The sequence below is a fragment of the Gopherus evgoodei genome, chromosome 8 (genome assembly GCF_007399415.2).
Source record: "Gopherus evgoodei ecotype Sinaloan lineage chromosome 8, rGopEvg1_v1.p, whole genome shotgun sequence".
Lineage (NCBI taxonomy): Eukaryota > Metazoa > Chordata > Testudines > Testudinidae > Gopherus > Gopherus evgoodei.
This window is the reverse complement of record NC_044329.1, coordinates 102353990-102375782: the sequence shown is the minus strand read 5'-3', so window position 1 is coordinate 102375782 and position 21793 is coordinate 102353990. Positions and strand designations below refer to the sequence as shown.

General features: G+C 39.4%; 1 protein-coding gene across 4 annotated transcripts in view; it reads right to left on the bottom strand.

Annotated features, from left to right (window-relative positions):
• TUT4 (terminal uridylyl transferase 4) overlaps positions 1–21156 on the bottom strand; it is a 70043-nt gene extending 48887 nt beyond the window's left edge. Inside the window, exons 1-5 of one of the 4 annotated variants that reach the window (XM_030571455.1) lie at positions 20886–21156; positions 9998–10673; positions 7905–8068; positions 6403–6519; positions 3061–3238 (exon numbers count right to left, since the gene is read on the bottom strand). In XM_030571455.1, the coding sequence (XP_030427315.1) occupies positions 3061–3238; positions 6403–6519; positions 7905–8068; positions 9998–10562 (1024 nt within the window). In that variant the 5' untranslated portion in view covers positions 10563–10673; positions 20886–21156. Of the gene's footprint in view, positions 1–3060; positions 3239–6402; positions 6520–7904; positions 8069–9997; positions 10674–10937; positions 11056–20885 lie in introns of those variants that run through there. The other 3 variants (XM_030571452.1, XM_030571453.1, XM_030571454.1) reach the window with 3 other exon arrangements.
• Positions 21157–21793: the final 637 nt, after the last annotated feature.

The following is a 21793-nucleotide window of genomic DNA, read 5'->3' as shown; positions in this document are numbered from 1 at the left end:
CTGAAAACCAACATAGCCACAGAAGTACAATATCTACTTAAACAATTGTATTTCTATAGCTACAATGGTTTCTGATCAGTTCAAATACATATTAGGCCTGCTCTAAGCCAGACAATGGTATCATAAGCAAATGCCATTCCATCACACAAAATTATTTATCACATATTTTATGTAGGAGACAATTATTCTGTGATGTTTGTGCTGTAGTCATTGGACAAAATCAGGCTAGCCACAAAACTGGGAGTAGTCTCTCCTCCCCACAATTTAGGACATGCTGCTAAAACAGTGTTAGTTGCTTTTATCCTGGCTGTGATCAAAACAAAGAATCTACAGATTCTCAGGAGAAATCATAGCTTGGTAGAAACTGTTTTCCATGTATATACAGAACATTCCACTGACCAGAAGTAATGAGGCCCTGTGGAGTAGACTTGTGTACGTTAACCATGGAGCTAAAATTGTCAAAGTCATCATTTTTCATGCATCCCTGCAAGAGGGGAGTTGATATCTTTTTTTTATGGTGGACTCTTGTGAACAAAAACAAGCCAGAAGATTCAACTGTTCCTGGATTGTCACTGGATAAAAATTTTAGTCAGAGTTTGATAAAAATAAAATCCAGAAACCAGTTTTTAAAAAGGAGCACAACAAATCATCTTTCATTACTAGTATAATTTTCTCTATTTACCATCATATTTTAGTTAATATGCATAGTGTATGTTTAAGAAGAGATAATTACCCCTAAAATGAACAAAAAGGTCTTAATTACTATTACACTTTTATAGAGAAGAAAAAAACCCGAGCTATTTATCAAACAAAAAAAACAACATTAATTTCTAGGCAGTTTTGATATAAATGAAATCTGCCAGAAAAGCTATTGTCTGTCAATGAAAGACCAATACCTCATTCACTGCAGTGTCTCTGATCATTGAACTATTGCTAACATAATGCTGACACATTTGTCTAGCTTCAAATATCTGCTCTCTTGTTTTGAGTCTACCAATTAGCATCATAGGAGATAAGAAGTTAAAGCAAAGAAGGAAAATAAAAACAACATAAATTATAGGGACATACATAAATTGGATTTGAAAGTTAAATATTTTGTAAGTGAAATAACATGAGGGATGGCTGATGTATGAAGATTTACAAAATATGTGATCAAAATAAAGCAAGAGGAGGAGGATGGGTGAAGCTGATACTGAATCTACAGACAGGTATTATGTAAGTATTTTGGCTGACACAGCAGAGACAGTTTGCATAGCTTAAGAACAATAAAGGCATTCAGGTGTTTCTTGGAAGCCATAACAGACCTCCAAAGCTGTAAGAGAAGGACAGGGGCGGCTCCAGGCACCAGCACGCCAAGTACGAGCTTGGCGCGGCAAGCCGCAGGGGGTGCTCTGCTGGTCGCCGCAAGGGTGGCAGGCAGGCTGCCTTTGGCAGCTTGCCTGCTGAGGGTCCGCTGGTCCCGCGGCTTTGGCGGACCTCCCACAGAAACGCCTGCGGGAGGTCCGCCAAAGCCACAGGACCAGCGGACCCTCCGCAGGCAAGCCGCTGAAGGCAGCCTGCCTGCCGTGCTTGAGGCAGCAAAATGCCTAAAGCCGCCCCTGGAGAAGGAGAAGGAGAAGAGAAGCAATGAAGGCAAAATAAAAAAATTATATACGGAATGTTTTGATGAAATGAACAAGACAAAAGTACTTTCATCAATAAGTGGTAATACTGTTTAAAAAAAAAAAAAAAAAAAAAAGCATAGTTATCTAGTCTATTAATTTAAATGGGATTTAAATTTTGCCTAGAAAGCATATATGGCCTGATTTAAAAAAGTGATCAGCACCTGCAGCTCCCATTGACTTCAGTGGGACTTGTGGGTCATCAGCACTTCTGAATATCAGGCCCATTGTGAATGTTAAACAGCAACTTTCTTGATAATTTTCAAAATTCTGATACTATTATCCATAACCACCACAGGCCGTTGCAATGCATGGTTTATATTTGGCACGTGCAATAATACTCAAATCACTGAAAGTCCAAAGAAAACAAACTTAAGGCCAGAGTTAATCCCACTAGAAACATACATCTTCCAAGTATAATTATTTAAAGAGAACACTGACACTGAAATGTCACTGACTGCACACAATCTTTTCCACTAACAGACATGCCATCCTGGTTATTTACTAATCCCCCAGGTTGTTTACAAATTCAGTCAAGCTAGTTTATGTCATTACTGCATTGGTGAGGTTAACTCACCACTGAACTTCTAAACTGCCAATGACATTAAAAAGAGAGAGCATGAACAGTATGAAATAACATTTGGAATTTAGATACTCAGATTTAAACAAAATTATCAACTTCTGCAAGCAATTTTGCTCAGGTGAGGACCCATTGCCCTCATATTTAACATGGAGAGACCTGTGAGAGGTACGCTCCTTGATTTAAGAGACCTCCACTTTCAGTAAAATAATGCATATGAAGACTTGTAGTCTATGTTGCAACTATGTATCAAGGGTGACCTACAAATAAAACTATTGGGGTTGAGTATTTTTTTTACTGTTTCTTTTTAATTTTTTTTAAACTTTATTAATTCAACTTTTGTTCTATCCTGATAGATTCCACAGACAACTGGAGAACTGGTAAAGAAAAAGTAAAACTTAATTAATTGAGAAGGGAAGTGACATATAATCACACTGTTTAAAACTCTTTATTTTGTTTACATCTATTTAATTTAAATGCATTACAAATACTTGTGAGAAGAAAGATTGTTGTTTTAGCCCCACCACTACGATTAAGGACTGGGACTTTGATCCAAAAAATGCTTGTGTAAAGTTAAGCACATACTTAAGAGTCTGTGCAACTGGGAGCTAAATCTCTTTGAGACCTCAAACAAGCTGGCTAACAGAACCAGAGAAGGTAAGACTTGACATTCCTGATACTTCCAAAGATATAATAAAGATATTTCAAACAAAATTAACTATTCCACACTGAGAGAGAGAGCAAGATTTAACTTACAATTGTTATAATAAAATAAGAGAATGTCTTGCATTTAAAAAAAATGAGGGACTTCATACATACCTGGTAAGGGCTGTTGAATAATCTTCTCCATCTCGTTTACAATTTCTTGGCGGATTCTGAAGTCACCATCTGATATGCCTTGTTCATTTGCTGCCTCCATGAGCGTAAAAGTCAAAGCAGCCACCTGTGCAGGGGAGGAAGGTGGGAGGCCACGCAGCTCATTTTCTTCCTGTTTTTCCTGGATAATTTTTTGATGATAAGAAGATAATTGTACGAGATTATATTATTTTTAACTTGAGGGTCTGCATTATACAGTGCCCAGACCAGCACACTTCCACAGGATTCAAACCCTGCACAGCCCAATTGGCATATATGACAACTCGGCTCATGGAAATGACACTAGATGCTCCATGTTAGCAAAGGAATAGGTTCTTGCAGGGCCGACAGCCAAAGAAGGAATCTGAAGGGTTATCTTCCCTGAATTATATTTGCATGGCTGAGAGCTCTGAAACAGAGTTTATCCAAAGACATGAAAGAAGCTGTATTTTTTTCTTGCACAATAAACACTAGTGATTGAACAGTGAGCCCATGTGCAGGACTCCAATGAGGCAAACAGTTTCCCCTGACTCCCAATTAAATATAAGGAGCTTTTTCTCCGCTCACTACAGCCCAACCAGTCACTCTCACCAAGTGCTAGTTTTAATCAATTGCATTATAATAATTAACTTCATTTATTGGAAATAACTACTCTAGGTGTATTAAAACCTGATAAATCTCAGATCACCTGGAATCAGCAGTGACACTACTTGGTTCTGAAATTCACTGACTGATTGAAATTGTATGACTCCCCATGGAAACAATTTAATCAATAGCATAGTTTTTGAATAAGTGAATAACAACCTCTTATGCATCCACACAACACAGCACCATAATAAAAGTGTTGACCAGATCTCCACACTTATACGTACAGTTCAAGTTTATTTATTGAGTTAGCTCTATTTTGATTTCCTTACTTTAAAAATTAAAACATGACAACAAAAAAATAATATAAATTTTGCAAGATTTTTTAAAATTATTTATTTTGTCATTGTTGGGTTTGTTTTTCTGTGGGGTCTGTTTTTCGTTTGTTTGGGGGTGGTGGGGGTTCCTGCAGAAGCTGCTATTGGTAAGCTAGTGTAGTCACTCATCAAGGTAAATGTATCTAACCTCAGCTCTCATACATTTTATAATATGTGACCTGGTTGGTCTTTCTGCACTACTGGAATATTAATGTTAATTTTAGAACATATAATATATAAAAGAGTGTATACTTAGATGTATAAAATTAGAAACACATAATATTTTTAGGGCTTGAACTGAGTCTTAGACCCATTGGATGGACTTCCAAGGACTTCCCCTTTCTGTGCAGCTCCCCAAGTCATTTATATTCAATAGAGATGTCATGAGTGATGGAATCCTGATATGAATTATACGCTGAAGAAGAGCATTCTCAATAAAGTGCTCTCAACTGTGGAATATGCTACCACTGGAGATTAGGGAATGGCCAAATCTTGCAACCTTCAGACTACAGTGTAGAACTCTTCATCAGGTATTTTCTCCAACAGCTGAGCTTCAGAATGTCCCCCGCAACCTGCTCCTGGAGAAAAATACCTATATCCAGCTACTCAGAAAGGAGTAGCTTAAAAGTAAATGGTGACAAGGGAAGAACAGGTTCCTTCTCAAAGAATTAATGAAGATCTTTTTTAAAATGTTATGGCATTTAGATATTACAGAGATAGACATCTTAGAAATTATTCCTGGGGGAATTCTGCACTACTGACCATGCACATAATTAATGAGCCACACATATTTTTTAATTTTTTGCACAGAAAAAAGCTTCTGACAGAATGTTGCTGCAGTTCCACCTTTTACCCACCAGAGAGTACTGCGGCAGCAGACCACAGCAGCAGCTCCCAGCCAGTGAGGCAAGAGAAAGAGTCTGCCTTCTTCACAGTGCCAGTCAGGCCACGCCAGGAGACAGAGGCTATGAGGACACAATGTGTAAGCGGCCGGGGGGGCAGGAAGGGCAGACAGGGGCTCATAAGAGCTAGTGGGGGAGGACAGACTGGAGCAAAGGCTGAATGGGAGTGGAGGCAGAGGGCCACAGGGAGAGGGAGGTGCAGGGCCACATGGTGATGGGGGGAGGGGGTTCAGAGCTACATAGGGACAGGGGAGTGGCTGGGTGGGGGCCCAGAGACACATAGAGACAGGGGGAGGGGATGCAGGGTCCCATGGGGATGGGAGAATGGGTGTCTGAGTGAGGGTGGAGGGACACGTGTGGACAGCCGGTGCAAGAACACATGGGGGCGCAGGAGCACAGAGACAGAGGCAGATGTTCCTGACTGAATGGGAGAGGCTAGGAACCAGCCAGAGTCTGCATGGGGGAAGCTCCCTAACAATCTCTCCCCCACCCCCCAAAAAATCTGTTCCATACTTTTCCCATTCATACCCAACAACCCTCCAAGTTAACACCCAGGCTCCTTCCCAGCAATTTACTTCCCTCTCCCTCAGCTCTTCTGTTATCCCTGACTCCCACAAGCCTTTGCACTGCTTCTGAGGGGTGCGGGAAATACAGTTTTTATTATTACAGTAGGTTAAATGAATTATTACTCAAGAGTTCTGTGTTAATATGCCTAATAAGGCATCTATTTGTCAAGAAACAAAAACATTTCCTGAATCTTTTTTGTTGTCTCAGACATACTTGCTGACAAGTATTTTGAAATAAATGACCAAAAATAATTGAAATTGGTGTGTTTATATTGTGCTATTTTGACAGATAAAATATACAGAATTTTGCATAATTTTAATATATTATGCACAGAATTTAATTTTTTTGTTGCAGAATTCCCCCAAGAGCACAGAAACGCTTCTGAAAAAATTACTACTATTTTCATATGCAACATTCTAATGGACCACACCAACTGGCTAACATGGCACTGTACCCCACAGAAGTTCTGTTTTTTTAAGGATAATACTTCTAAGAGTGAACTTTATCAAAAATTTTAGCTCCAAGTATCAGAGGGTGAACTAGACACTTTCGAGTCACCTGGATAGGTTTGTGGGTCTGGTATTCCATATTCTGTATTTTCTAGTTCAAAGGAAATGTTATATTACATAGAAAAGTCTGGTTACAACAAACAGTATTACATACTGTAAAGTACATTATAAAAAGATTAATAACCTGAAATAGATTCAGTTACAAAATAGTTAGCCAGCACTAACTCAAAAACAATTATTTTTTTTTTTAGTTTTGATTTACCAAATTCACAGAATACACTATCAAAAAAGTAACCTGAAATTCTTACAACAAAACAAAATGTATGTATTTCACCACAGACTCAAAGTCTTCATTAATTAACTTACCATTATATTTTTCTTATGGCGTTTTTCTTTAATGTGCTTGTGAGCTCCCTGGATATTTTCAATGTGAACCAAGCAGAGTTTGCATAGATACTGGCAGTTGGCATATTCTGGGGAGCGCTGAAATAAAGAGGCCAACATTTTTTTAAAAAAGAGACAAACACTTCTGCCAGTAGTCCATGACAAATTGTGTCAATGATAAACAGTACTTAGCATTTATACAGCACCTTTTAGGTCAAAGTATTTTACAAATATTAATTAATGAAACTTCACAAGACCTCTGTGGATTGGATTATCCCCACTGGACATGACGTGAAAGTGACTTGCCCAAGGCCACATAACATGTTAGTGTCAGAGCCAGGAGTAAGACTCACAAGTTTCTGGCTTCTAACCCTTAGCTCAGGATCACTAAGCCAATCCCCTCTCTTGTTTAAGCTCTTTAAATGTAAGGATCTGTAAAATCTCATCATCAATGTCTTTTTCCACATTGACAAGAAGGGATATATTCACTATAGTGTCAGCCTACATATGCGCTCCATTTTTCTGCCATCTTTTGTAATTTTAAAAAGTATGCATTACCATCCTCTCTCCATTCGAACATGTTTATATTTGATAAATCCACAAAGCATTTTGGAAATGTCAGCTATTAAAACAGTACGGGGATTAATGCACAGGAACATTGTTTTAAAACACTATTTGCTCTTGCTAAATTCGGTCTTTTGTGGTTTCACAAAAACTTGGTATTTTCTGAATACTCAACGTTTTCTGATTAAAATGTCAAGGTAAAATAATGTAGCCATTTTGCATTTATCTATATAATATTCTGAGCCTTTATTTCATTTGTTTGAGGAAGAAACCTAACAAGATGAAGCCAAATATCAATCTGCTAGGGCTTATTTTACTAGTTTTAGGGGAGGGTGAAGGATCTCCTCAATACTGAGGCAGACCAAAAAATCTTCTGAGTACACATCAAAAGCAGAAGGAATCTTTTTGTTTTCTTAAATACACTTATACTGACTTGAGTATTGCTTTAGACCAGTTTAAAGGAGGTGTTTTGGGGAAGGTTTTCTGGGATAGAAATGTATGGGGAAATTTGGCATTCATTATTTACAGCACTAAGACAAGTGACATTCTATAAACACCTAAGATAGATCAGCAGTGGATCCTTTAGAGCTATTAAACTAAAAACGCTGGTAAATGCTCTACATATGCCATATGGGAGATCTATGTTCAATTTTCAGTCAAAGTTTCTTGCTCTCCAGGCCAGCAATACTGAGGAAGCGGTCAGCTGTAGTGGGCAGTGTCTTATGTTACCCAAAAGAACCATTCTAAATAAAGAAGGAATAGTGGCAACAGAGTCAAAAGGCAGTTCCATCCAAACAAAAGTATGGTGATCATGATCTGAAGTCTCATAGGCATGGGGCTAAAAAGGCTCTTTACCAGAGCTACACTGAATTTCACTTCGCTCTGGACAAGCAAAAAGGAACAAGAATATCACAACCTACTTTTTCCAGTCGGGAGATATAATCTCTTTCCAGTCGCTCTTCTGCTTGTTTCAAGCCTAGCTGCTGTTCTGCTGTCAGAGTAGACTCATCAATTACAACAGTGTTTTCTAAATACTCAGTCTCCAAATTATGTTCTTTAGCTGATTCAGGATTCTTCATTATGCCTGAAGAAAGAAGTTTGGACTTAATTATTGTTTTCCAGAATAACTTTTTAAAAACAGGGAGGAGGAAGAAGTAAGCATTACAAACAATATAAGGTAGTCTGTAGGTGCTTTCATGCAGGAGTCAACTCTGTGGGCTAAACATGAGAACATTCACTGGTACTTTTTAAAGAGCATCACACAGGGCTTTAGTTACATGGTTCCCAATGACTTCAATGGGAAACAAATGGAAAATATCATAAAGAACAACAACAAAGTGTAACCTTGCATCTCTACGGAGAAAAGACTACATTAGAATCTCTTCAATGCTCTTAAGATACCATACCTTCCAATGATGCATTACTGTTGTTTGTTTACCACCCTTAAGAGAGACTAAAGAGCCAAGTTTTTCAATATAAGTGCTCTATCAAAAAAGAGAAAATGTAAGATATCAGTGCTGTGTAAGAGTTTTGTGTAGGAGGTAAGCTCTTTGGGGCAGGGATCATCTTTTTGTTATGAGTACATACAGCATGTGACATAAAAGGACCGTGATGTGCCATGAGAATACAAATAAAAAATAATAAGGTTTAAATTGTTACACTATATGTTTAGTCACGAAAACTACCAGAAAGCTACTTTAAATAAATTCACAGAAAAATGTTTTCCAAAGCTACTATCTAGACATTTCAATTGTACCCGTTTACTAAGTCAGTATGATATTAAGAACAGACTTATGTTCTGTGACACCTTAGCGTTCTATAGCTATTCACAGCAACCATGCTGCATTGGAATGTTGTCATTTATAAATATGTAAGATTTTGAAATTACAATCTCTCCTGAAAACTATAATCTGCACATAGTTTGTTAAGGTACACAACCATCTACAGTGTACGCTGTTCTTATAAGCATAGCCCACATCAGTGGGCGTGTTACCAAGAACAACTAGATCTTACAAGAGTAAGGAGAAGATGGCATTGAGATAGCTAGCCTGGGGACACAGATTGGAAATTGCTTAGTTATCTAATTCTAAGTATGGTCTGTGGATGACTGGTGGTCCATGCAACACTTGCTGATGTTCTACATATAGCTGGCTGGTCACATGTTTTCCAACAGGGCTTGCTGCTAAATTTTAAGACAGTTAAAAACACGTTAAATATTTTACTAATATTACTTTTCCACATCAGTAGTTGCTGTGTTTACCACAAGAATGTAGTGTGACCACAAATAAAAGAGAAAGCAGTCTTCACAATAGCAAATGGCTTATGAACCATTTCTGTTAAAAGCCACACTTTGAAACAGTTTGAAAATTCCTGAACTAAGGGGCTAACTCAGAAGGAAATGAACTCTGATGTACGTATTACATTCTGAAAGTGAAGGAGACAAACACGGAAGGTTCACAAGAGTGGCTGCGGGCAGTATCTAGACTGAAAAGAAGCCATCAGTCAAAGCACCTTCTGAAGACTTTTGCAGAACAAAAATAGCATAGCAATCAGGTAAAAGGCAAGAGTGTGTGTCTTCTTCATGCTTACAGGGAAGTTTTCTTAAACTTGGATGTAGTTGATTTTTGTCTGCACTTTTAAAATAATATTACTAATAGGGTCTAGGTAAGACAGCATGATATTTTGAAGATTTCTGTTTTAATATTTTCTAATTTCACAAAACAGCCTGAAATTGACACACAATCAGTTAAAACGTGGCTCTAAATAAATTTAAAATATTGCATAATCACTTTAAAACAACACAGAAAAGAAATGTAGTTAAATGCTATTCTTCTGACCTTTATTCTCCAAGTAACAAAGGGTCTATTCACAGTACACTCTTTGTAACTGTGCTTGATGATTTTCTGTATGTAACTGAGAAGATATGCAAAGCAGAAATACTTCAGAGCCCATTTCAGATTGTTAACAAATTTGTCAAAGAAAACTGAACAAAGTAGTGTGCTTTAATACTTACTGAAGTCATCAGACTTGTGCTCCACTGTTCTTTGATTTGAAACTGTCTTACCAGAGTCACCAGTCTGATCCATGCTTGTTTTTGACATATGAACTCCTGGTGTATTTTCCAATACCAATTTCCCTCTTTGTGTAGCTGGTAAGGTTTCCATACTGATTCCATTCCCAGAAATATGGGAGTTTAGAGACTTTTCTCCTGTCTGCTGAACTTTTGTCTGTTTCAGGTTTTCTACTGCTGCTGGTAAATAAGATATTTTTTTTGCTTTGCCATGACTTCGATCCTGAAGGTTTGACCCCACATCTTTAGATCCAGGAATGCAACTATTTACTTTACATGATTTATTTTCTCCTGATTTTTCAGAACAAACATCATTTTGTTTACTCTTTTTGCTACTGCTTCCACTTGGAGAACTTCTCCCAGCATCTTTTACAGATTTATCATTTCTATTGTGTTTATAATTCTGATTGTTTATAACTCTGACTGCTTTGCCTTCTTCACAGACAACACGGGTAGACTTTCTTGGGTCATGATTTCCATTTTTTGAGCTCTTGGCCTCTTCCATCATAGTGAAGACCTGCTTCTTCCGTCACTTGAGACTACTTGAAACGCAATTCTCCAGTAATATGATGTCAATTAAAGTCCACTGTTTGGGCACAGGAATCTGGCTGATTGTCTGCTGGGGAAAAACAATAGTAAGCATTTAAAATTATGACAGGAACAATATCAAAAGTCTAAGAAAATATGTATTAAACAGACCTCCCTCTAAGGAGTAAGAAAATGTATTGGATTGAATTATGATGAAAGGAAGAAACATTTTTCCAAAAACAGTTTTCAATAATAAAATTTATATTATTCTTAAAGTAAAATAAAGAAAGACTCAAGAATAATTTCCTAATAGGGGAAAGGAAGAGACAAAACAGCAGCAAGAAAACTCTCTCACAGTTTTAACTGTCACCAGGTCTGTTTTCTCTCTTTTCTACATTGTTGTTGTGGTGTTATATATTGAATATTTGTCATCAGATACCATCTCTTCTTCTTTTGGCTATAGAAGGGCAGTAAGAATTAAGGAAATCTATAACTACAGTGAGGAAAATAAGTTAATTGAAATATTAAAAACAGACAAAATTACTCTAATAAAATGTATGACTAAAATCAACCTCTGAGGAAAGCTAATTCAGTTCTACCTATTCAAGAAAAATAATTTTTTTCTAGCACTCAAATTGTTAAGAAGCATGGATTTGGTCCTCTATTTACTGTGGCGCCTGTACGCACAGAACCTTTAGTAATAAGCTTTAGGATATAAACTACTCAGATAAAATGTCATGACAAATATATTAATTTATATAATATGTTGCTTCCTCAACCACTAGAGTTGTCTAAATAGTCTACCTAACCTCAGATTAGCTGAACCCCTTTGAACTCTGTTTCCTTGAGGAAGGCATCATCAGAACTCAATTCTGGGGTACAGGACTTACGTGTTTGACCAGGTTTTCAATTTAATTTAACAGTGAATGGGAAGACTGACAGGAATAGGATTCCTTTTGTTTGTAAGTGATTGTTTGTGTTAACGTGAAGCAAGGAGATGGATTTGTGATAGGCACTAATACAAATGTCTGAATAATTCTGATATGATAAAGTGCTGAGAATTTAGTGATCCATAATATGCGGACAAAAGGACAATTAAACATGTAACTCCAGCAATATGTGAATCTGAAATGTAAAGCTGACGCTTTACCTACTATGTTACACGTTGTGGGTAGCAACCAGAGGAATTTATGGGTGCTTACTTAACCATCAAAACAAATACTCATATTGTTCTATGGGGAAAAAAATATAATACTGACAAATCAGGGATGGCCAGCCTGTGGCTCCGGAGCCACATGCGGCTCTTTGGAAGTTAATATGCAGCTCCTTGCTTAGGCACCAACTCTGGGGCTGGAGCTACAGGCGCCAACTTTCCAACATGCCGGGAGGTGCTCACGGCTCACCCCCTGGCTTTGCCACAGGCCCTGCCCCCACTCCACCCCTTCCCATGTCCTCACCTCAGCCTGCCATGCCCTTGCGCCTCCCCTTCCTCTCCCAGAGCCTCCTGCATGCCACAAAACAGATGATCAGGAGGTGTGGGAAGGGATGGGATGCGGTGGGTGGGAGGCGCTAGGAGCAGGGCGGGAAGGGCTGATGGGGGGCTGCTGACGTATTTCTGTGGCTCTTTGGCAATGTACACTGGTAAATTCTGGCTTCTTCTCAGGCTCAGGTTGTTCACCCCTGGACTAAATGGTAATTAAGTTCAAACCACTAAATTTTACTACATTGTAATTCATGCAAAACTTCATTAAAAAACTACAGTGGAAGGAACAATCAGGTTAAAATTATATATTTGTAAAAACCAGATTTCCTTATATGTGTTATAAAACCTCAGATTATCTACACTGAACATATAAAAGGCTAACGTACTATTAGTCACTTACGATATTTTACTTTCAGCATTTCTCTCAGCTTGAAAACAGATTAATCGTTTTCACTTTCTGACTCATTAATTTGTATTTTGTGGCTGGCAAACACTTCAGGAGAAGGTTTAAATTCCATACTAGAAACTGTTGGAAACCATGTATTTATATGACTGGTTTTATAAAATCTTACCTTAAAAAAAAACTCAACTAACACCATCACACTGTATTTTGGGCCTAGATCTATAAGGCATGTACAGTAGTTTTAATTTACTGTGTATTCTACCTCTTCAAGAGCAAAGGGAAGAATAATAACTATCCAATATTTCAGCCATAACTTTCTCCATAAACAGAATGCATATTATTACTGTTTTCAATTGCTTATGTTAGAGCATATATATTTTTTTAAAAATATAAAGTCAAAAATTGGTCTTGTCAAGTTAAGCCTCAGTAGTCATCAACTTCAGTTTTACATAAAGCCAGACAAAATGAACACAGAAATGAACTACAGATTATCAAATTCATTCCAATGCACAGGCAGAAAAGATTCTCTCTTAAATATACTGAACTGATATTACAACTTCCAGCTATTAAAGTGTTATTACACTTCATCTAGCTCTTGGCCCAATGGCCAAAAAACCAAGACAGTAAATGTGATTCTCATTGGGCTTAGAATTAATACTTTTACATTCCCTCTCTCAAAATCTCCAGAGTGAGAGAGAAAATACTACACAGAGAACTATAAGCTATACTGCCTCACGGGATTTTGTGGCTCTACAATAAATCTCAAGATGTTTGGGTATCACCAGAACCCAGTCACAATTTTCCTATGTTTCATTCATTTCACAGACATATCTCAATCATATATAACATATATTACACACCCTCTCTGCTGTCCTTTGGGTTTTAGTTGTTGTAATTTTGAATTCGGTAGGATTTTCTTTGAGATTTCATATTACTGGAAAAAATCCTTCAAGACATCTGTCGGTCAGCTCTGTGTTATTAAGGTGTGTTGTGGAATTAGAATACTAGAGTTGACCAAATCAATCTATGTAGAGCTGACTTCAGCTCCTTTTCATAGTATATACACACCAAAATTTCCAGCCACAGTGAGTTTATTGCAATTCCTATTGGCTCTCTCCCTTTTGGCTCACCTAATAGAATGGCTGCCTGTGAAGCACCAGAGTCCCATTTTGAGTCTTGGCTGAGACAATATGCAAGCAGCAAATCCAAACTGGCACTGGGAACCCTGCTAATATGCTAAATCTGTTCTAGTGTTTGACCACCAGTTGGCAGGCACAAGGCACTGCTATAATGACTACTGAAAACGTTATATCTGCTAAATGGACAATGTCAGGTTAAAAAAATGTTCTATTTTTTAGAATTTCCTATGTTACAAACAAGACTTTAGATTAAAACTCAAATAATTTTAAAAATCTAATCTATTACTATTTATTTTGCATTTTTCTCATCCCGGACCTTTAAAATAGACTAATCAGTTTCACTCTTATTTCTAGTCAGTTTCTGACTTTCATGCACCTGAAAAATATTTGAATTAATAGACTTTCTACTAGTGATAAAAGCCATTGAAGTAAAGTTTGCATAGGCTGACTGGAAATAGAACCTGTAAATTATAGTACAACCTGAAAACACATGGACAGTTAACAGCTATTAATATTGGTTATTACTAGCAACACCAATACCACAAATCAGAGATGTGAAGTTTAATTTGTATTCTAAACAACATAACTGAAGAGTGCTTATCAATACTGCAACAGCTCTGTGCTTTTACTAAAAATCAAGACTCATTTCTATCAATTGCCTTGCTTCTACATAAATAATAAAAAGTATTTTTCCAAAATAGTGATGTGGGCTTATCTATCTTTGCTTGACAGATATTGCAATTTGGACTGTATATTTATCTTTAGAGTGGAATAACAAGTCCACCATCATCATGTGAAAACATAAATTTGCCTCTCTTTTCTCCTTTGGTCATAAAACTGCTGCTAAATTAAAGAAAAATAGCAGAACAAGTTGAAAACGAGATAGCTACTAGCACTAGAGACACTGGCAGTAAGCCTGATCATATCTTAGCAGGCCACTATTTATCAAGTTTTAATTTTTTAATTAATTTAAATCATTATTGTTAGTTGTGGGGACTGGATGGCTCAAGGGACTGATAATGGAATAATTTCACCATTAGGTCACTGCCTCAAATCCAACACAGATAGTGATCAAAAGTCATTATTTTACATTAGCTAAAGGCTATTCAGTGACTACCATGAGCCAGTTTGGGATATAGGTCGAGTTCCTCGAAAACATGAGTCCACATCTAAGTTGCCACTGAAATAGATTTTCTTGCAGTAGTTAGGAAAGAGGACAATTAAATATATTCAATATTAAATTACATTAATCAAGATAACCATACATTTCCTTAGATTGCCTTCAGCTGGATTTTTTTGTCACATTTAAAACACCTCGACCCTCATAGCACAAGAACTTGAATGCTATAATAATGTTACATATTGACAGAGAGAATATAATCAAAATTAAGTTAATTATGGCCAAAGTACAGTAGTGTTTTATCTCTGAGACAATTATAAGAGAAAACAAGTGGGCAGCCCTTAAGACTTGGGTATTTTCTAGGTTGCAAAAAGGTGAATATTTCAGAGGCAACACCTAAGTCAAGAGTACTTAGATTTTCTAACTACAATGTAAACTGAATAATACAACTTTAAAAAAATCACATAAAACAAATTCTTTAAAAGATACTTCCTTACATTACTATACTTGACAGACTATATAAAATCTAATTTACTTTTCTCCATTTTTACAATTCATTTGGCTTGCACAATGAAAGAACTAGACATTTTCACTTTTGTTTCTTGACAGTTTGTAAATTTCACTTCTTGGCTCTAAGTCGGTATAAGCATATAAAGTCTTTAAACTGCAGAGAAATGTTTAATCCAAAAAGTATGAAAAGCTCTTTTTATTGATTTATTACATTTCATGGAGACATTTCTAGCATTTTGTAAAATCTTTCACCCCATCCCACCCCAAAAAAGTTCAATTTTGCACTTAAACTACCTTTAACTATCCTTTTAAAACTTTACATCTTGTATCTGATTTTGTTGTTCCAACATGCTTGGGGGGAGGGGGGGATGAAATGGACTGTGTGTCCAGACTGTATATGGCCTTGGTCTACACTTGTGCCTGGGTGCCTATACAAACCATTCAAACTCCTATCATACTTTATGACAACAGTCAAAGTATTTCTTATCATACAGTTGAGAGCAGTTAAATCTCCATTCATATAATTAGATCTGGATGAGGTTATGAAACCAAAATTTGGGAGATTTAAAATTCAAAAAGGCACTGTCAGTGGCTACTGGTGACTGCAGCTCTTTACATTTCAGGACCCACCCCCAATAAACCCAGGACATAGGTATTTTTTAGTTAATGAATGCAAATGCTGAGAGACAACACATTAGAGTACTGTTTCTATGAGAAAGACCAATATTTAAGAACAAGAATCCTATTCCAATCAAACAGGAAGAGTAGAAGAAGAATGCAATGTGCATAATGTGTTATGTGTAAGATTTGTCATTACAACAAATCCAGTAAGAAGTTATCATTTTAACAGTGTTACAACCCTAACTCTGAGGGCAAATAGTTTTGGCAGTATTGTTCCAAGTTCAGATTTTGATAGAAAAAATTCCATGCAAAGTTTCAGCATGGATCAAATTATTTATACCTGCATTACACAGCTGCCTATTGGCACTGGCTTGATGTAAATAAAACAATTTTGTTTGATGCCAAAGTTAGCAGTTAGATATGGTACAAGCATTAACATTGTTTCCTTAAATCTCTAAAGAACATAGGACAGTCATCATTTACAAGATATGCTTACTACAAGTTATTTCTGTTTGAAAAGACATACTTTTTTTGAGTTGTCATTCTTCATACTAGGTAAAGAAGAACAAGTCAGAGAGAGAGAGGGGTGTGGTCTCAGCACAGGACCAACAGACGAGGACTCCTAAATTCTAATTCCTGCATTGCTAACAATTCTCACTGCAGCTGGGCAAGTCACAATCTCTCTCTCAGTTTCATCACCTGTAAAATGAAGCTAAAAATATTTCCCTATCATAGAAGGGTGTTGTGAACATTAGTTACAGTTCATCTTGCTATGGTATTGTGCAGATGGAAAAACACTATGAGCATGATCCACAGCCCATTAAAATCAGTGGACCCACTGACTTTCGTGGGCTTTGGATCAGGCCCTGTAAGTGCTAAGTATTATTGTAATAATGCCAGTAAAATATGTATGTATTTTATAAGTTTCAGGAATGCATTCTACCACATCATTTTAACAGGACAGCACTTTGTCTTCAAAGCACTCCACAAACTATGTAATACTTTAGAAATAACCATAAGCAGTTGACATGGTTTTAGCATAGGAATCTGTAGGGTAGAAAAGCTGTGGTGAGAATATGTTAAAACACTTCGGTATACAGACAGAGCCTTGGTAGTCTGCAAACTATTGATAGTCTCACATAACTCTTATTTCAGTAAAGAAAGAAATTTTGAAGCTACTTATCACTGCCAATTTTATATTTTAAAAAGTGTTTATAAAAGGCTTTTACCTCAGCCTTGCTTCAAAATAGTTGCTTTTAGAAATATCAGCTATTATTGTCAGCCTCACTGTAACAGAAAAAGAGAGCTGATTTCATAACGAAAATTGATTGAATTTCATCTGCAGACAAAATTAGTTCAAGTATAGGTTTGCTGTAACATCATAGCCAAAGGGGGCTAATTAGAAACCATATACTGTATATACAATTGTACATGTGTGATTCTGAATAAAAAAACTGGCTTTACTTGCAGGATCATTAAAGTCAAAAGACAGTGTACAATAACTTCGTAAATTATAATACTGCAAAGTTCAAGAGAAAATTATTGAATTATCCACAAGTTAAACACAATTTGTGACTACCACCAACTCATAGTTTAGGCTGTATCAGTACACTGACTGGTAATGTGTAAAAAAAAAAAAAAGTATAAATATTGAGTAATACTTTAGACTTTGATCCTGCACTGGGTCTATATGAGCCAGTGGCATGATCAGGACTTTAATTTGTGTGTGGTTAGTAATTTATGCTAAACTCTTCTACAGTTCATTCAGTGGGACAGGGACAATGATAACAGAGAGAAACTTTGAAATTTAGAAAAGAATACCGAAGACCAATACTCCAATACCTAGAAAACATTAAGATCTACTCACAGCTGTACAAGTTTTTGCACTGGCTTATAAAAAGAACACTGTGACTACCAAAAGCAAAATTATTATTCTACAGGCAGAGCCACAACAGAGCAGAGGAAATCCAGCTCACAAGAGGCAATGGCTGGAGGTGTTTTGCTTTCAGGGGTGTTGGAGGGAAATGTGCTCACTGGCAAATTGTGCCCCCCCTCTCCCTTTTGAAACTCTTCCCAAAACAGATCCCCATGCATTCTTCTCTGCATAGGTAGAACAAGACCACCATGGCCTTGTCCCCTGACTATCCAGATACCCCTTATGAGTAATTCAGTACTGCAGGCACCTTCCTTCCATGAGTTTGTTTACAGCAGGGGTAGGCAACCTATGGCACACATGCCAAAGGCGGCACGCAAGTTGATTTTCAGTGGCATTCACACTGCCCGGGTCCTGGCCACCAGTCCGGAGGGCTCTGCATTTTAATTTAATTTTAAATGAAGCTTCTTAAACATTTTAAAAATCTTATTTACTTTACATACAACAATAGTTTAGTTATATATTATAGACTGATAGAAAGAGACTTTCAAAAAACATTAAACTGTATTACTGGCACGCAATATCTTAAATTAGAGTGAATAAATGAAGACTCGGCACACCACTTCTGAAAGGTGGCAAACCCCTGGTTTACAGAGTGCAGACAGCCACATCATGGCTGGCTCCTATGGAGGTTTTGGAGGTATATCATATGGAGAAAGGGACTCCCTGTTCCCACTCCTCCTACATGCACTGCGCAGCCATAACTTCACCCCAAAAAATCACCTTTATAGGGGGACTTTCATACTGTGGTAGGTTTGGCAGAACTATTACACAAAAAGCAATACTTTGCAGGAGGTTGAATTGCTGATATGTTTGGATAAGAGATCTCTTTCTCCAAACTTAACTTCTTCTGCCAGATGATGCAATTAAGTCATACTTCTGTGGCTGGGTGGGTCACCCCTCATCATGGAAATAATGTCATAACCATTTAGGGTTGGATTATCAAAAGCACCCATGTGAGTTACGAGCACAAGTATCACTGAAAATCAGAAACATTATGACTTCTCAGTAAATTCAAACAGAAGGGAGGAATTCTGGATCTAATGCATATTGTCCAGCAACCCAAATCAGCTGGAAGTAGTGTGAGACAGCACATGCAAGGTTATTAAATCCATGTTTAAATATAATTTAATATTGTATCTCGTATGACAGTTCCTTTCTAATTATTAACTCAATATTTCAGAAAATAAGTCTACATCTGCCTGTTTGCTTTATCTTCAGTGTTTACTGCTACTTTTTGAGACATCTTTAAAAGAAGGCTCAAAGTAACCTGACATTTTCAGCCAAATGACAAATCCTCTACATATGGCAAAAGCATGTATTCATTCATTCAGCTGCATTTGTATCTATTTTAAGCCAACATAAGGGCAGGAAAAGAGTAGCTACAGTGATTGATCCCTGTGTACAGTTTGCAAGGAATACTGGGGTCTTGTAGGATGGATGACTATGTACTCTAGGAAAGAAAGAACCCTTCCACTCCATTACCCCCAAAACTTTAGTACATGATTTAGAAACAGCTAATATGGTTCCAGGAGTGGCACCAGGGTTTTTCATGCCCTAGGCTCAGGACTGGCTAGCTGGTCCTGCGGCTCCGGTGGACCTCCCGCAGGCGTTCCTGCGGACAGTCCGCTGGTCCCACGGCTCCAGTGGACCTGCTGCAGGCATGCCAGCAGATGCTCCACCGGAGCCGCGGGACTAGTGGACCCTCAGCAGGCACGCCTGCGGGAGGTCCACCTGAGCAGTCTGCCGCCCTCCCAAATCCTGGTGCCCTAAGCGACCGCGTAGGTCGCCTAAGTGGAAGCGCCGGCCCTGTATGGCTCTTACAACCTTAGAAGTAGCACCGGAGTGCAGTAACTATCACTAAAATTCCTAGGATATTAGAGCATACAAGGGGAAATCCTAAACTGATTAAAATACAATGCCACTGGCTAAGAAGAAAGCAGGGAATTATGCCAGTTTACAAACCACATAAAGCCTGCCCCCAACAGTTTATCTTCCGAATGTAACATTAAAATAATTAATTACCATGGAGGTTAAAAATCAAGAAAGCCCTGTCTTGATGGGCAAAAGTGTGTGTTTTTCAACTGAGTTAGTTTAACACAACTAAAAAGTCATGTTAAGATGCAGGCTAATAAGTTTGAAGTTGCGTTCACTGGCTGTGTTACAGTATAGTAGGGGAACCCAGACTGCAACATGGCCAGCTAACACAGCTTCAGACACGTTAGCTTGCATCTTAACAAGACTATTCTGTCATGCTAAGTAAACACGACTGAAACACACACCCTTTTCACCTGTCAAGATATACCCAAGGAAGAATGGCCAATGGGAGGGGGGAGGGATTCTTCCTAGGCAATGTGAAACATGAACAATTCTGTTACTTCTCAAACATACATTGAGATCAAGTAAAGAGGAAAACAACCGCCTGAACAGGATATGAAAGCATATCTGTAAAAGAGTAATATATTAATAAACATGAAGCATAGCACCATGGCTATAGCCAAGGATCAGGAGCTGGGAGATTTTTTTGCATTAGGAATCTGACACGGACTTCCTGTGTGACCTTGGGCAAGTTGCTTCACCTCAGCTTCCCCAGCTCTACAATGGGGCTACCAGTCTCCTTTCCCCAGCCATTGCCCCCCTTGGATGGAGGAGACTGGGGAAAGGCAGAGCACTGCTAAGGCTGGGTACCTGTCTGTCATATCTCCCACGGCAGGCCCGCCCCAGGCTCCCACCCCCAGGGGCTATTTAGCGCCCGCACCTGCCCCCTCCACAGCGATTTACACCCTCCCCCCCACAGAGGAGAGAGGCCAGAAGAAGCAGGAAGAGAAACTGCGGAGCCTCCCCAGCGGGAGCAGCAGGGGTGGGCGGCACGGGTCCCACCACAGGCGGGCACCGGGAGCAGAGCGGCGACGGGAACGTGCCAGGTAAGCGGGAGCCCCCGTGGGGAGAGGCGGGGAAGGCCCGGGGGCGGGGGGATCCCCAGGAGCCGCCGCCCCCAGCAGAGGGGAGAGCCCAGGAGGAAGGAGGGGAGCAGCGGCCGCCTCTGAAGGCCTCGGGGCTCCCAGGAGCCTCCCCTACGCCCCGAGCCCGGTACCTGGCTGCTGCCCTAGGGGCGCTGAGGCTGCGCCCCCCCCATGCCCGGCTCTGGAGGCCCCGATGCGAGCGGCTCAATCCGGCCCGGCCGCCATGTCAGCCGCGCCGCGCACTGCATTGTGGGGGGGATGGGGCTCACACCTCCGCCTGCCCAGAGAGAGGGGGATGGCGGCACCTCCAACCGCGGCCCCTCCCCCCGTCCCGGGGGGGGCTCGAGGCGAGGCAGCCCCTGATCCCCCACTGCAAGGGAAAGGGGGCGTGGCTGACCTGTAACTAAACCTCTGCCCCCTCCCCCCCAGGGATTTAAAGGGCCCACCGGCCTATGATGGGCCCCTGTCAGTGCAGTCCCGAGGAGGCTCCTCTCCTAGCCTCGCACCCCCGCTCCCCAGCCCAGGACAGGTGGCTCCAAGCTTGCCGTGTCGAGGCAGCCGGCTGTGGGGTTTGCCCCATGCCGATGAGACCTTCGCCAAGCGGGCCCTGCTAGGAGTCCCAGCCTTGCTGCTCTTAGGCCCTGGTGTCTGCTTGGGGGAAGGTGCCCGCTCGCCTGCCGCCTTCCCCCCATCACCAAACCACTCTGGCTTCCACCTGACCTTGACCTCTCTCCAACTGGGGACTGGGTCTGGGCCCCTATAGCCTGGCAGCCACTTCCCAGCCCTCCACAGGGGTATGACTGGCCGGTGGGGCTCGCCCTTGGCACTGCACTGAGGGAAGCGGGCAGATGCTTAGGTAGCTCAAAATCTCTTGGTGAACCAGTGCTGCCCCTCATGAGCAGCAGGTGATTATGGCATTGGCACCGAGGCCTCCTTAGAAAAAGGGAAATTAAGGATTAATGTCGCATCATTCAAGAGATTCAGAAGAAGCGCCTGAAAATAGTGTATGCTGCTGGTAGAAGAAATAACACATTGCTTT